We start from the raw sequence: 12741 nt of genomic DNA, 5'->3' as shown, positions 1-12741 counted from the left end.
CTAGTTATAATCAGAATAATGGCCATTTGCTCCAAGCTGAATAAACCTCAGCTGCATTGCTTCATACATGTCCTGTCTAATTGTGATTGTAACAAGATCCAGGCCAGTAAAATCTTGAGGAGAAAGCATACGTGCTTTTTCCCTGCATCTGTCACTTACACAAAACCCCACATTCCATCTGTCCCGAACAGAAAAAAAACAGCAGAGTGCTGCTTATTATGCAACCTAGGGAAGTGAGTGTACCTTGACAAAGCACCAAAGAAAAAAAATAAAATAAATTATATATTAAATTCTTCAGCTTGGCTGAATTTGCTTTACTTAGATGGAACAAAGATGGCAGAAATTTCCAGAAGGCCTTTCTCAGCCTTGCCACTGCAATTGTCAATCTTTAACCTGCCTGCTGCGGCAATTGGCTCCGGCGCTGGCGGAGCAGCGCCATTGGGCTGAGCCGAGGCACAACGCTGCTGTCTCTACCTTGCCTCAGACATCTTGCTGCAATGCAGACATTTGTTTTTTGTGAACTATAAAAGAATTATACTCGAGTGATTGAAAATAGTGAACTTTAACAGACTCACGATGCTCCGTTTCATTACATGCACGAGGGCAGCTCACACAAACGCGCTTCACTGTCAGCAGCGTGTCTGGAGGTGCAGATTTGAAACAGATCCTGGTTTAACAAAACCTGTGGGAGCCATTTTAATACAAGCTTTCTGATTGCAGATCACTTACCCCTGCTTCCTCATATTAAACAAATATTATGTTGTTCACTCTTAAAGGCTGAAAGTAAACTACTAACGTGGATAAACTGCTACTAGGAAAATTGTGCCCACTGCTAATATGTATAAGCTACTACTAGGAAAATTGTGTCCAAATTTCTGGTTTTTAGCAAGTGAAGAACAAAAACCAGAGTGACTTCTTAGCTGTGTCAGCACTTTCGTGTATGCTGAAAAATGCATTAAAATTGCATACAGAAATACTATCACATGAAATCCAGTGGTACCCCAGCAGTGTTTCAGGTTTCAAATTGAACTAGATATTCTTATAATCTAATCCTAGGGGATTGGGATGGGGGGGGTGGGGGGGGTGGGGGGGTGAACGGAGAAGGAAAGCTTTTAACCAAAGTGAGACATCCAACATAAGATACACTGGTAAACAAATAACCAGAGGTAAATTGCAACGTTAAAGAACATTACCAAATACATGGCAAGGGGCTGTGAAACTTTGCATGCACTGTGCCTCAGCACAGTCATTTGCAAAGCCAGACTAGCTTTCAGTTCTTTCCTAAAATAATGAATGTGTATGGACTGTTAAAACAAGTGCAAAAATTACATGAAAAGCACAAAAGAGCATCCTTCCTCTGCTTTTGTAACAGCCCTGGTGATCACTGAGAAACAGCTTGTTCAAAAAGCATGCAGGCGCTACAATTAAAATCTTTATAAAGAGCACAAAATGTTTCTAAATTAGTTATAAACCAAGCAAGTTTGTCAGAGGTTACACTTTGTATAGTATCAGAAACATATGCTCATTAAGTGTTATTTACTTTACTTCATAAGGTCACTTCATTGCTGAGGACTAGCACTTTCATCACACCCAAAAAGCCCAAGGAACAGTGAAAACGCACTTTACCCTGCAAACATGGTAATTAATGATCTATGAACAAACAGCAAGTAGAATATTTTTCACTGGCCTAAGGTAAACAGGAAGTAAAAGCTTCAAAATTTAGAGACAAATTATCAGAAAAACAGTGCATTCAAATAGAGCAGTTTACATGTACAAGTCCCTTAAAATGGACGCTAAGTAAATCTGATCTTTTAAGTGACTAAGCACCAACATCACTTCACCTACTGCACTAACTGACCCAGTAAAAATAAAATCTTTGGAAAACTATTAAAAATGTTCAGAGAGTAGCATGCTGCTTACTTACCAACTGTTCAAGCACCCATCTCATTTTTCCAGTTAAGAAGATACAACAGGCTGGCAGATTTGGGAATTGATCAAAAAGGAATTTCTTGAAATAATTACGTAGCATTAAACCAAAAGTTAAAAAAAAATAAAAGGGAAAAAAAAAACCAAGAACGAACAACATGTACTACTGTCATGAACCACACATGATTTTATATCTTCTGGACTCCACAACACAGAACTGTAGCTGATACAATGTAAAACAAAAAGGCACAGATAAAAGTTACATTAGTTTATTTGAACTATGCAAAACAAGAAAGCTAACAGTTCAGAAACATTATCCATAAAGCATCAGATTTGTAAACAGATGCACTGCTGCGTTTTACTGAGCAGCACTCCATTCCCAAAATCTGCAGCATAAAAACTCCCTTTTAAAGGAACAAAATATTAACCATACATTGTCCCTCAGAAAGAGAAAAGCGTTGTATTAATTACTCCTGCAAGAAAAAAGGTTCAATAATCATTTCAAGTTAAGATAAGCTGCATAAAAAACATGATGCAACAGCACACCACCACCTAGGCCCAATATCTACAATCTGCCATTAGCACTTTTTGCTGATGCCTAGGTTTTTAAAAATCCCATATTTTCTCAGAGATAACTTATCTTAGCTGTTCCATTCACTGTTTAGAAAGGTAAACTTGCCTGTTCCTCTGTCTGCCATTATCCCTGCTTGACTCCCTGTAGGGCAGTTAAATGCATCTGCTCCCTAGCTTCCATTTTCTCTCCAGCAGGCATGTGACACAACAGACAATAGTGCTGGCAAACTGCTCAGAGACAGAAACCTCCTTTGGAATACCAGGATCTTGATAAACTCTAAAAACACCATCCTCCTGTGAAGAAGTAGGCATGCCAAGGCTTTGCCAGACTGTAAAATAAAGCTGTGGCTAATGGCTACTAACCATGTGACCCAAGAAAGCAAATTTAAACAGTTCCAACTTAATATAAGTGCTGTGGTGTGAGTTTTGCACGAGAAATCACAGAGAATCACACTCTCAACCCACAACTCATAGGTCTTAGAGAAAAAGCAAGGTAAAAAGCAAGGCTTACCTCTGTGGATGCATTGTTAACACAGTGTTATGTCAATACTTATAAAACATGGAGGACAGGCTCTCAGTACTCGGGCAGGGAGGGCTTGGCACTTGGGCTTGATGATCTGTCTTCCCCATGAAAGCCGCCCCCGGATTGGCTGCCCCGGCAAATCCGCATGTACGGCGCCAGGGGATTGGCTGAGACACTTCCTGAGCGATTATCTTTGTGCGGCTCGGGGAGCAGGAGCCATCCCGGGCTCGGAGCAGGCCGGCGCGCTAGGCCCCGCTCCGCTCGCCGCCGCCCTGCCGCCCCGGCCCGCTCTGCCCCGGGCCCGGGCCCGCACCGCCCGCCTCGGGGAAGCGCCCGCACACCGCCTGCCCGAGCAAACGGGCCCCAGCCTGCCGCTCGTTGAAGGCAATCTGTGTGCTCCAAACGCGAAGGAGGCAGAGTTCGCCCGGGTCGCGAGGGCTGTTCTTTTGTTTGCACGGAAAGCGAAATTCGCTTTGCTGGTGCTCTGCTGGCCGAGAGAGCCAGGCCGCAGGCAGAGAGCAAAACTTACCGAAAGGGCACGTGCACAGGAGGGACTGAAATTAATACCTCAGAATTCAGAGAAGGGCTCTCCTGCCCCAGAATTTAAATACATGAGCATGCAGCAGAGCAACAATGTACCTACAGCGTGATTTCTTTAGATAGCACGATACAGCTGAGTCTTAACAGCAAAAAGGAGCCTTAAACAGGAACACTCGTGTCTCCTTTTCCCAAAAAAATTATAATAAAAAAAAAGTATTCCAGAATGGAAATCGCTTTATCACAGAGCGTTGCTGCCACTTGGTGCAGGCCCTCCCTGTGTTTAAAATGCTGCAGAGCAAAACTAAAAATATCCAGGTCACCCCAGCCCCTGAGATCTGCAATCCCCCCCGGCCCCCACCTTTCGGCCTGCTCGGGCTGTTACACAAAAACTGACTTCCTCAGGAGCGGCTGTAGCTGCAGTTTCCTGGCCGTTAACCCTGTAGCACTTGGTGCTTTTTAAGATGCAGCGCAGGCCCTGGAAGCACACATCTCTCTCTACGTGGCAAAGTTATCAGTCTGCCCCCACAAAAGCATTCACGTAGCTTTTCAGATGTTTTTGCTTTACCTTTTTGTCTCCTGCTAAAATGCTGCAAATGAAACAAAATGAGAAAACGGTGTGTAAGCAACCGGTTTGATCTTGGGCCAATTCCCAAGCTTTTGATTAAAAAATGTGATTCCGTTCTTTTCCCTAATGCAGTGAAAGTGGGAGGATTTATCGTTCTGCCAAGAAGGAAGTCTTAACTCCAGATGAAGATCTTAAAGGTTAAATTTTTAGAAAGCCTCCAGCAAGCCTTTATATTATGGTTCAAAATTTTGCATCTGTGTTACATAGCTCTGTATTATCATTCTGTAGCCATGAAGATTGTAATGGAAATTGCAGATGAAAGGGTGATTCTGAAGCATATTGAATATCAAATAATTATTTATTAAACAAAAGCAAAAAGAAAACAACAAGGGAAGATGTAGAGGGAGACATTGACATTGAAACAATAATTATTAAATAATGAGCTAGAATAACCAAAGGAAAATAAACATTCTTCCAGTACAACATGCAGGATCTCAGATGGTACAAAAACAACTGTAAAAAGCCCTCTTCCATAAATCTACGACAGTTGCAAACAGAATATGCACATCACGTTTAGTCGAGTGCTAATAATCCCAGAAACAATCACCACAAAAAAACCTAGTGCCCTCCCTTACCTCCATACAGCACCTCTCACGATATAACTACTTTACCACACAAACCTCTCTGCCTGAGAGCCGACGTGACTCACAATTGTGCCACTCAGTAAAATTAGTCATCCTGCTCTGCATTGTCCCATACTGCATTCAGATTATTCCTTGAGATAGCATTGTCACAGGGAACTGCCACAGCAGCCCATCTCTGTGCTTACACTTCTGTGTCTCTGCATTTCAGGCTGCAACAGAGGATTAACAGCCCAGAGTATAAATTATCATCTCATAAGGAATTCTGGAGTCCCTGCTGGAAACATTTTCTCTTTTTAGATTTGGCAATGTTTTTCAGGGCAGGGAGCAGGGAGGCTCATGGATACACTGACCGTTTGTTCTGTTTTAGGAATGTAGCAGAAACTGGAGAGAGTGCTGCTATAAAGGGAATCATACAGCCCACTACAGCAGCGGGAACACAGTGGAAATTCATCACATTCAGTGAATGCTTGCATCAGTTTCAACAGTTCAAACCATTCAAGATAGATTTCTTTTTAATTGAACTAAAAAGGCCTATGTTGCTCAGAGATATCACCCCCCCAACACAGAAACATCCAAATTTTGATTCCTCTTAACAGGAAATGTGAGGATTGCCAGTCATTAACATTTATGCTCATTGTGTGACTGCTCTACTCTAATATTATTCTCTTAAAAAAGGAAAAAAAAATATCCTAATCCCTGTGAAGAACAGCATGAGAACAAAACTAAATACACAGAATTTGTCAATGCTTTGTGCTAAGCCAGACCCGACTCCGGGAATGTTGTAATGCTGATGGTGCCTGGGAATGCTGCCAAGCTGACACACTTGGGCCTATCAGACAGAACGAGCACGCAGTGGAGAGAGGCAACAGCAGCCTTTGGAAAGGCCTAGGGCCCCCTCTCCTCTTGATTCAAGGAAGTGGTGGCCCAAATGCAAAAGAAAAAATTTATAAACCTGCAGTCATTAGCAGGAACAAAACCATAGAAAACACATCAGACACATATAGCATGTGTATTCAGCCACTCAGCTACTCTGCTCAAAAAAGACAAAAGAATTCTGTCAGGAATCAAAGGGGAAGCTTGGAATATATTTCTCTTTATTCTCTTGTCTACAAGACAAGCTATTTCTCTACATGCTTATTTTGCAGCAGGAGGTACAAGCCTGGTATAACACACAGGTACATCTGGAAAATACAGATTTTTGTCTTAAGTCACCATGATTGTATGTCCTGCTGCAGCTTGATCATTTCTTTTACATAGGAGTAGTGATTTTTTGTTTGCTTTGTTTTTTTGGGGTTTTTTTTGTGTGGGGGGAGGGAAGGAAATGTAAAAAAACAAAAAAGAAGAGCATGAGAGGGGATGCTAAAAGCTTTGTTAAAGCAGAAAACAGGGCGGAGCTCAGATTAGCTTGTATTTGTCCTTTTCAGCTCTGGAGATACTGAGGGAAAACAGGGCTGTAAGGCAGGGGTTAAAAATGGCTAAACAGAGAAACCAAAGGAAAGATGGAAAGCAAATTCAGTCAAAAGGAAATTAAAAGACAATAGTGTTAAAAGTACAACCCATTATACAGGTCTTTACAAAGAATTCTGCCCACTGTACAGCATCTCCAGAAAGCGCACACACCAGGCATCACAGAGTTATAAGGGACTATACTACATAATATATACCAGAGCCTCCAAATTAAACAAATACCAGTAAGGAAAATGTCTGCCTGTATGACAGAAACAGGGGCTGATATTTACCCCTCCCTACAGTGGGTGAATCATCACTGACAGAGATGGAACTTTAAGTGATGGACAACAGATGGAGCATTTTGAACAGATAGACAAAAGGGGAAGTGTCATATTTTTCATGTATAATAAATAGATAAAAAGAGGAAAGAAAATGCATTAAGAGTGTGTAGAATGGGATTTCCAAGTTCTTGGCTGATAACCCTGATTTCTAGAGTAAGAACATAAAATATTGTCATTCAGTGTCCTGGAAAAAAAAAATCTTCAACTTTTCTCCTTTTATCCTGAATCTGACAAAATATCAGTAACTGCTTGAAGACTAGTAGACCGCTGTCTGGTACAGAATCCAACAATAAATGTCTATAGAAACAGTTCCTCAATTTTCAAAAGTAGATTGGATTCTAAAATTAGTGACCTGTCAAAGAAGGTTGTTAATTTCATAAATTATTAGAAACAACAGAAGAAGGTATCTATGCACAGCAGGCCCCTGGCTTGCCTGTGAGCTTAAAACGCCTTGCATGCATTGGTCCTTCTGAAGAGCAGCTTTCAGTACTCTGGGCTGACAGTACTTGTTCTGGATTAAAATGGTCACTCACTGTCTGCAGATTAAAACCTGGTTCAGTTTGTAACACACACTGAATATCTGGTGCATTATGAAAGTGTCTCTTGATCGCTATTTTTAGTGTGCTTCATGTAAATTTCTTTCAAAAGGAAATCTCCATTCATGTTCAATCATCTGCCAAAATACCTGGGGGGTAAAAAAAAGCATCTTTGAGCCCTTTAACAGCTGTAGCTTTTTAAAAGAAGTGCTACAGCCTATGTTATCTTAAGGCATAAGCCCATTTCATTGCTTTCACCTCCACTTTGAACCAGTCTTTCCACAATTAAACAGCTGGGCTGCTGGATATTCTGTATAAAATGGAATTTTCATTATTATGTATTTAAATTTTATGTTCTATGTTAAAGGCCTAACAGATACAATTGCTTTCATATTTTATATGCAGACAAATACTTCTCTAGTTACCCAGGAGGCAGCTGTGAGACACATGCAGCCATGGTGCACTCTGGCCTGAAGCACACCCACCGTGCAGGTGAACAAGTGGATTTATCAGCCCTGCTCTGTGATGAGTCCAACCCTGCACAGGCAAGCTCTGTGGCCATGGAAATGTAAGTACCCTGCATGAGGCCTAAGTACAGAATCTTGAAAGAGGTTTGTACTTCACCAAGTGATTTCAATGGCCTTGTGTGACACATCTTGTATGTAGCACTTATTCTGGCATAGGGTACTCCTTAAGGAAACAAAAGGAAGTCACTGCTCTTAGGCAAGGATTATTCAGGACTACGTAATGCTAAACTCCAATCCTGTTACCATGATTTCTTTCTTGATTTTTTCACATTCAGAAAGCAGTTGGTTAGCAATAATCAGATGACATGACTTCTTTCATGTTTTGGTTTGTTATTACTGTTGTTTTAGTTTGTGTTTTTTTAATTAAATCTGATCATGTCTCAGAAACTAAAGCTCATACCAAAGATGTCAAGTGACAGAATTACAAAGATAAAGTTATTACATTAATTTTTCCTGCACAACCCACTGCACATTCAGACAATATCACTTTCACTTTTAATCTCCTTCATGTTCCTCCACACACTTAATTCAGCTTGGCTTCAGCTTCAAGGCTCTGCACGTTCACACCTTTCTCCTCGCTATGTGCTATTCCAATTGCTATTTCATCTCAGTTTTGTGGTTTACCTCTCACCAGCAAAAAGTCCTTTCTTTTTCCACCACAGGTTTCTTTTCTTTTTCAGTCAGACTTACTGCATCTCATCCTTCCTTCCAGCCACTGCACTCAGCTGCACTTTTAGCAGAACTGTCTGTGACACCAAGAACAGTGAACCAAAGATTTATTATGTTAACTTCAACCAGGAAAGGCTCCAGTTCACACCAGTTCACAACACTGCTGCAGTAACTGTTGTCATGGCAGGACTGGGAGCAGGCATGAGCAGCTCCAGGAAATCAAAACCATCACTGCCACCATGAGAAGTTTTTGTGAAACTATGTGATCAAGCACTACATCTATCTTTTCATCACATTTGTGGTATTAACTAGGTTTTCTTCATGTCTTAATGACACTGTAGATCTGACTTTGTCTCTTCAACCCATGAAAGGACAAGAACAAAAAAAGCCTTTGAAATAGAATCATGTCTCTGTAAAGAAGCAACACGTTTTCCAGCTGTGGCTTTGCCTTCTGAAGCCAGGTGAAAGCCTTGCCTGTAATTAGTACACATCACTCACATTAATTAGCGTGTACATAAACTGTTGAATTTATGCTATGACCTTTACAGATTGTTATTTTTCCTGCACTGCTGGACTGACAGCCAATGTTTACTGACTTCCCCTTATCAGGTGACAAAAATGAGGACATTCCTGAGCTAAAGACACTGTAAAGTTGTTTTCAACAGTTGTTTCATTTTGCTTACTGTAAAGAAATGCACACCCACACGAAAGTAATTCTGAAATACCAGAACGAATCATGCTCTATTTAATCTACTTGCCTTTAACAATCAAATCCAAGTGTGTGTTAATTATGTTCAAAAAGTAAGTCTTTAGTATGTCAGTGGTCTGCAAGTTTTGTTATTAAAAGTCACAATATCCTCATATGAATTAGAGTGGACACGTGTCACAGTTGAGGGGAGTCAAAAGTGAACCCGTATGCAACATTTCAGCCATATAAAGAGCACATTTACATTGGAGCTATTTACATGGGTATGCATTTGTTCAAAGCTTAGATCTTGATAGATAGTGTAGAATACCACCAGCATTTCAAATAACACCCAAAAAATGCCCTTTTTTCTGATGGCCCAAAACCCAACAAAGGGACTCTGACAAACCAATGATACACTGTCTTAAGAACAGAGCAGCATGTCCTAAGGCAGGGCTCTCAGCAGAAACTTCAAATGCAGCTGCCTGTATAATTTAACATATCAAAAACTCAGTCCTCTGTAACTCAGTGTATGAAAATTAAAAATTCTCTTTAATATTGCTTCTATTTGCAAACATTTGTAAAGCAAATGCAATTTCTAAATAGCAATGCTTTGAAAAGTCATTCCTGCTTGTTCCAAACTTGTTCTTTTAAATGAAAAATGTTACCTACATCTGGTTTTATATTTTGTTCTTCATTTTAAAAGATGATGAAAGTTTATAAATACTTGAAAACAATGTAAATTATTTAAAGGAAAAACAAGTCCTAGTGCAGAACAACCAGCTTTGCTCTATAAGAAATTTCAGACCAACATATTGTTCTGGTTTTGTTATCAATGGGCAATTTCTAAAATTTGAGTCCTGGACTAAAGATCTCTGTAGATTTGTGCATAGTGTATTTGATATTCTCTACTGACTTCTGTATACAATTTACTGAACTGGACTCATGGTCTTGACTTCGACATTTCTATATGATAGAGACTTAAAAATAAACCTCTATACACACATAAAAAGGACATTTATATATAATAGGACAAACAACTAGTAAAGAATATTAAAAATTATCTATTTCTACTCACTTGAATACTTACTAATAAAATAGCCTTGCTGCATAGAATGACCAAAAGCTTCTTTTCCTTATTTTTTGTGTGGAAAGGAAATAGTAATAAGGCCACTAAACTGGTATTTTCCAGGCCGCAGATGTGAAATTGTGTAGGAGGGTAGCATCCCCTAGTGCTCGTTTGTGGGACATTACAAGACACCCGGAAAGGCACTTTGTTAGTGAGTTCCCCATGGAACATCTGTCCTAGGATTTGGTGGGAAAGAGGAGCTTCCTAAGGCATGATATCCTCCTCCATCCACATCAAATACCTCCTGCAATAATTTAATTTTATGAATACAAGCAAATACAAACCATTTGGAATCATTGCTGATTCTCAGTCCAGATATGTTTTGGCCGTATAAGTCACAGTGTATTGTTAAGTATTGTAGCAAAACTTAGTCAGGGTGGCAGAAAAGACACAGGCTAGAAACAAACGATTTCTTTTATGGTGCAGCAGCACACAGAAAATCCTGAATAAACTGAATAATCCACCAGAATGCACAAGGCAGCCACACACACATAACTCCAATATACACTAATAAAAGCTCACCATACTCATGGTAACACCTCATAGAGAACAGGTGGGCATATGGGCCCTCAAAATACACCTCTAATTTCATTACAAAATGTTGATATCTTCAAAGTTTTTTCAATACCCAGTGACATTCAGAATGAGTTCTCTTGAACAAAGCACACGATTCCTTTGAGCTTTAATATGGCAGATTAAAATTCAGTTTGATATTAAGTTCACTAAAAATAAGGAAGGTCTGTCTGAGCTTTTGGAGCTACATTTCATTTACATTCAAGTGAGCTGTTGTAATCAGAATAACATTTTCTGAACAGAATGTATTCTCTTATTAGAAAATTGAAAAAAAAATATTATTTTCAAGTGGTATGAGAATGGCAGTGTTAGAGTTTTAGAAGTTAATTTCAAATGGACATAAGAGCTTAAGTCAGAGTATCTGTGTTTCCTGCAGTAACCCAAAACTGAAAGAGCTAATTTACAATTCTCTTCTCAATTCCCGTCTAAACTTTGTGGTTTATCACATTTTTGGGGGTGATAAAGGTCAATGATGAATTAAATTATTTTCAAGTGTTTCATCCCATTTCAGGAGACTTACTGCATCAACATCCAAGCACTATCAGTGTGCTCACACAGCCACAAACACACTACCTCAGAAAATACCAAAGAAAGCATAATAAATATTACTCAATATTCACTTATGCAGAGTAACCATCAGATTCCTGAAAAAAAACCACCAAAAAAACCAAAAGCCAAACAAGGGAGTCTTATGAACACAGATTTAAAAAAAAACCCCTCATACAATACAAAAGAAAAAAATAAGCTTATTTACAGTTTCAAATATTTCCAGTGCTCAGAAAGCAGGGGCAAGGCTGGGGCTGAGGTAAAAGCTCTGCCCTGCTTTCAGGATGGGCTGGGGGCTGGGAGAGCTCTGTTTCCCCCCTCAGGTGTGCAGACAGGGGCTCTCACCCTCCTCACAGGGCTGCTCCTCTCTCCGGGCAGCCAAAGGAGCACAACAGCAAAGGCCACCCACAGCAAAGCCCCTGCCCTGCACACCGGGAGTTTGTGCAGCTCAAAGCCACCCAAGGCACCCAGAAAGTGCCCTGGGGATGCCAGGAATGCCTTCACCCAGAGGACCTCTTGTGCCCCCTGTGCAGCTCCAAGCCGCTGCTCTTCTTTCCCATTTTTGCCTCACCATTCCACTCCTGAGCTCGAATCCACTGCTCCTCCTCCCTTGTCATGCCATGGCTTCTGCCAGTGAAGGATGACACACGTTCCTCTCAGTGACCCTTATGTCCCCCCCCACAGGGACACATTGGGCACCATCTCTACATGCACTTCCAGATGAAAATTTTACTGTTACAAACATGCATGCACACAGGTGTTAAAGACATTTCTTGCCCTAGGTTTCCTTCGGTAGTGTCAGGTATTCAATTTCAGGGGGGAAAATAATTTAATAGTTGAGAGGTACAACAATAGGAACAGCTCAGACTGATGCCTGTGGACACAGACCCTGAACAAAGCAACCCCTGGAGTTTTGTGCCCTTACAGTACAAATGTACAAATTAATGTACCTCTCTCCAATGGTGATTTTTGTCTCTGGGGCTCTTCAGAGTCTCTGGATGTTGGACTCTCTCCACCCTGGCTGGAGACACAGGTCCTGAGGCCTTTGTTAGGCAAAGGGTGGACACCTGTTCCTGGCTCCAGGTGTTTCCAGGGCACAGCATGCAGCTTGCACTGGTATCTTGCACACCCACCTGCCTGCCCTGGGGGGATTTCTCAGCACAGGCATGGTGGAATGCTCTCCTTATACACACACACACAGTCTTAACAAAAAAGGAGTTTATTAAGCAAAGAACATAACCTGCTGTTTACTATGAGAGCAGTAAATAAACATTAGGAAAGAAACCACAGACTATTTTAGTTCAATTTCTGTCTGTGCTGGCAGGCAAGGGCTACATTACTGAAAATATATTAGAAATAAATCACAAAAAGCTCCATTCAAATGAAGCAAAGAACTGTAAATATGAATTAATCTAGTGTGAGAGCCAACAAACACTGCCCCAAAGTTTCTATGTGTCTTCCCTGTGCAAAGCAATGCATAAGGGTGAGTTTCTTCTTCCATTCCTGATAATACTA

General features: G+C 40.6%; 1 protein-coding gene and 1 long non-coding RNA gene across 48 annotated transcripts in view; one reads left to right on the top strand and one right to left on the bottom strand.

The window, feature by feature from the left end:
* The window catches only part of ZMYND8 (zinc finger MYND-type containing 8), a 47784-nt gene extending 43676 nt beyond the window's left edge, over positions 1-4108 (bottom strand). For 6 of the 47 annotated variants that reach the window (XR_015277015.1, XR_015277016.1, XM_023939828.2 and 3 more), the window contains exon 1: positions 3011-3325. Coding sequence is in view for 9 of the 47 variants with exons in the window: in XM_023939828.2 (XP_023795596.1) it covers positions 3011-3024 (14 nt within the window). In the remaining 38 variants the exon portion in view is untranslated. Of the gene's footprint in view, positions 1-2605; positions 2873-3010; positions 3341-3551 lie in introns of those variants that run through there. The other 41 variants (XR_015277019.1, XR_015277022.1, XM_086852945.1 and 38 more) reach the window with 23 other exon arrangements.
* LOC147650164 (uncharacterized) lies at positions 4085-10103 on the top strand. Its single transcript, XR_015277035.1, has 4 exons — positions 4085-4176; positions 4260-4324; positions 7503-7665; positions 8337-10103. It is a non-coding gene; the product is annotated as an uncharacterized LOC147650164 (long non-coding RNA).
* Positions 10104-12741: the final 2638 nt, after the last annotated feature.

The sequence above is a fragment of the Cyanistes caeruleus genome, chromosome 16 (assembly GCF_971803275.1).
Source record: "Cyanistes caeruleus chromosome 16, bCyaCae1.hap1.1, whole genome shotgun sequence".
In the NCBI taxonomy this organism is placed as follows: Eukaryota; Metazoa; Chordata; class Aves; order Passeriformes; family Paridae; genus Cyanistes; species Cyanistes caeruleus.
This window is presented reverse-complemented; position numbering and strand designations above follow the sequence as displayed.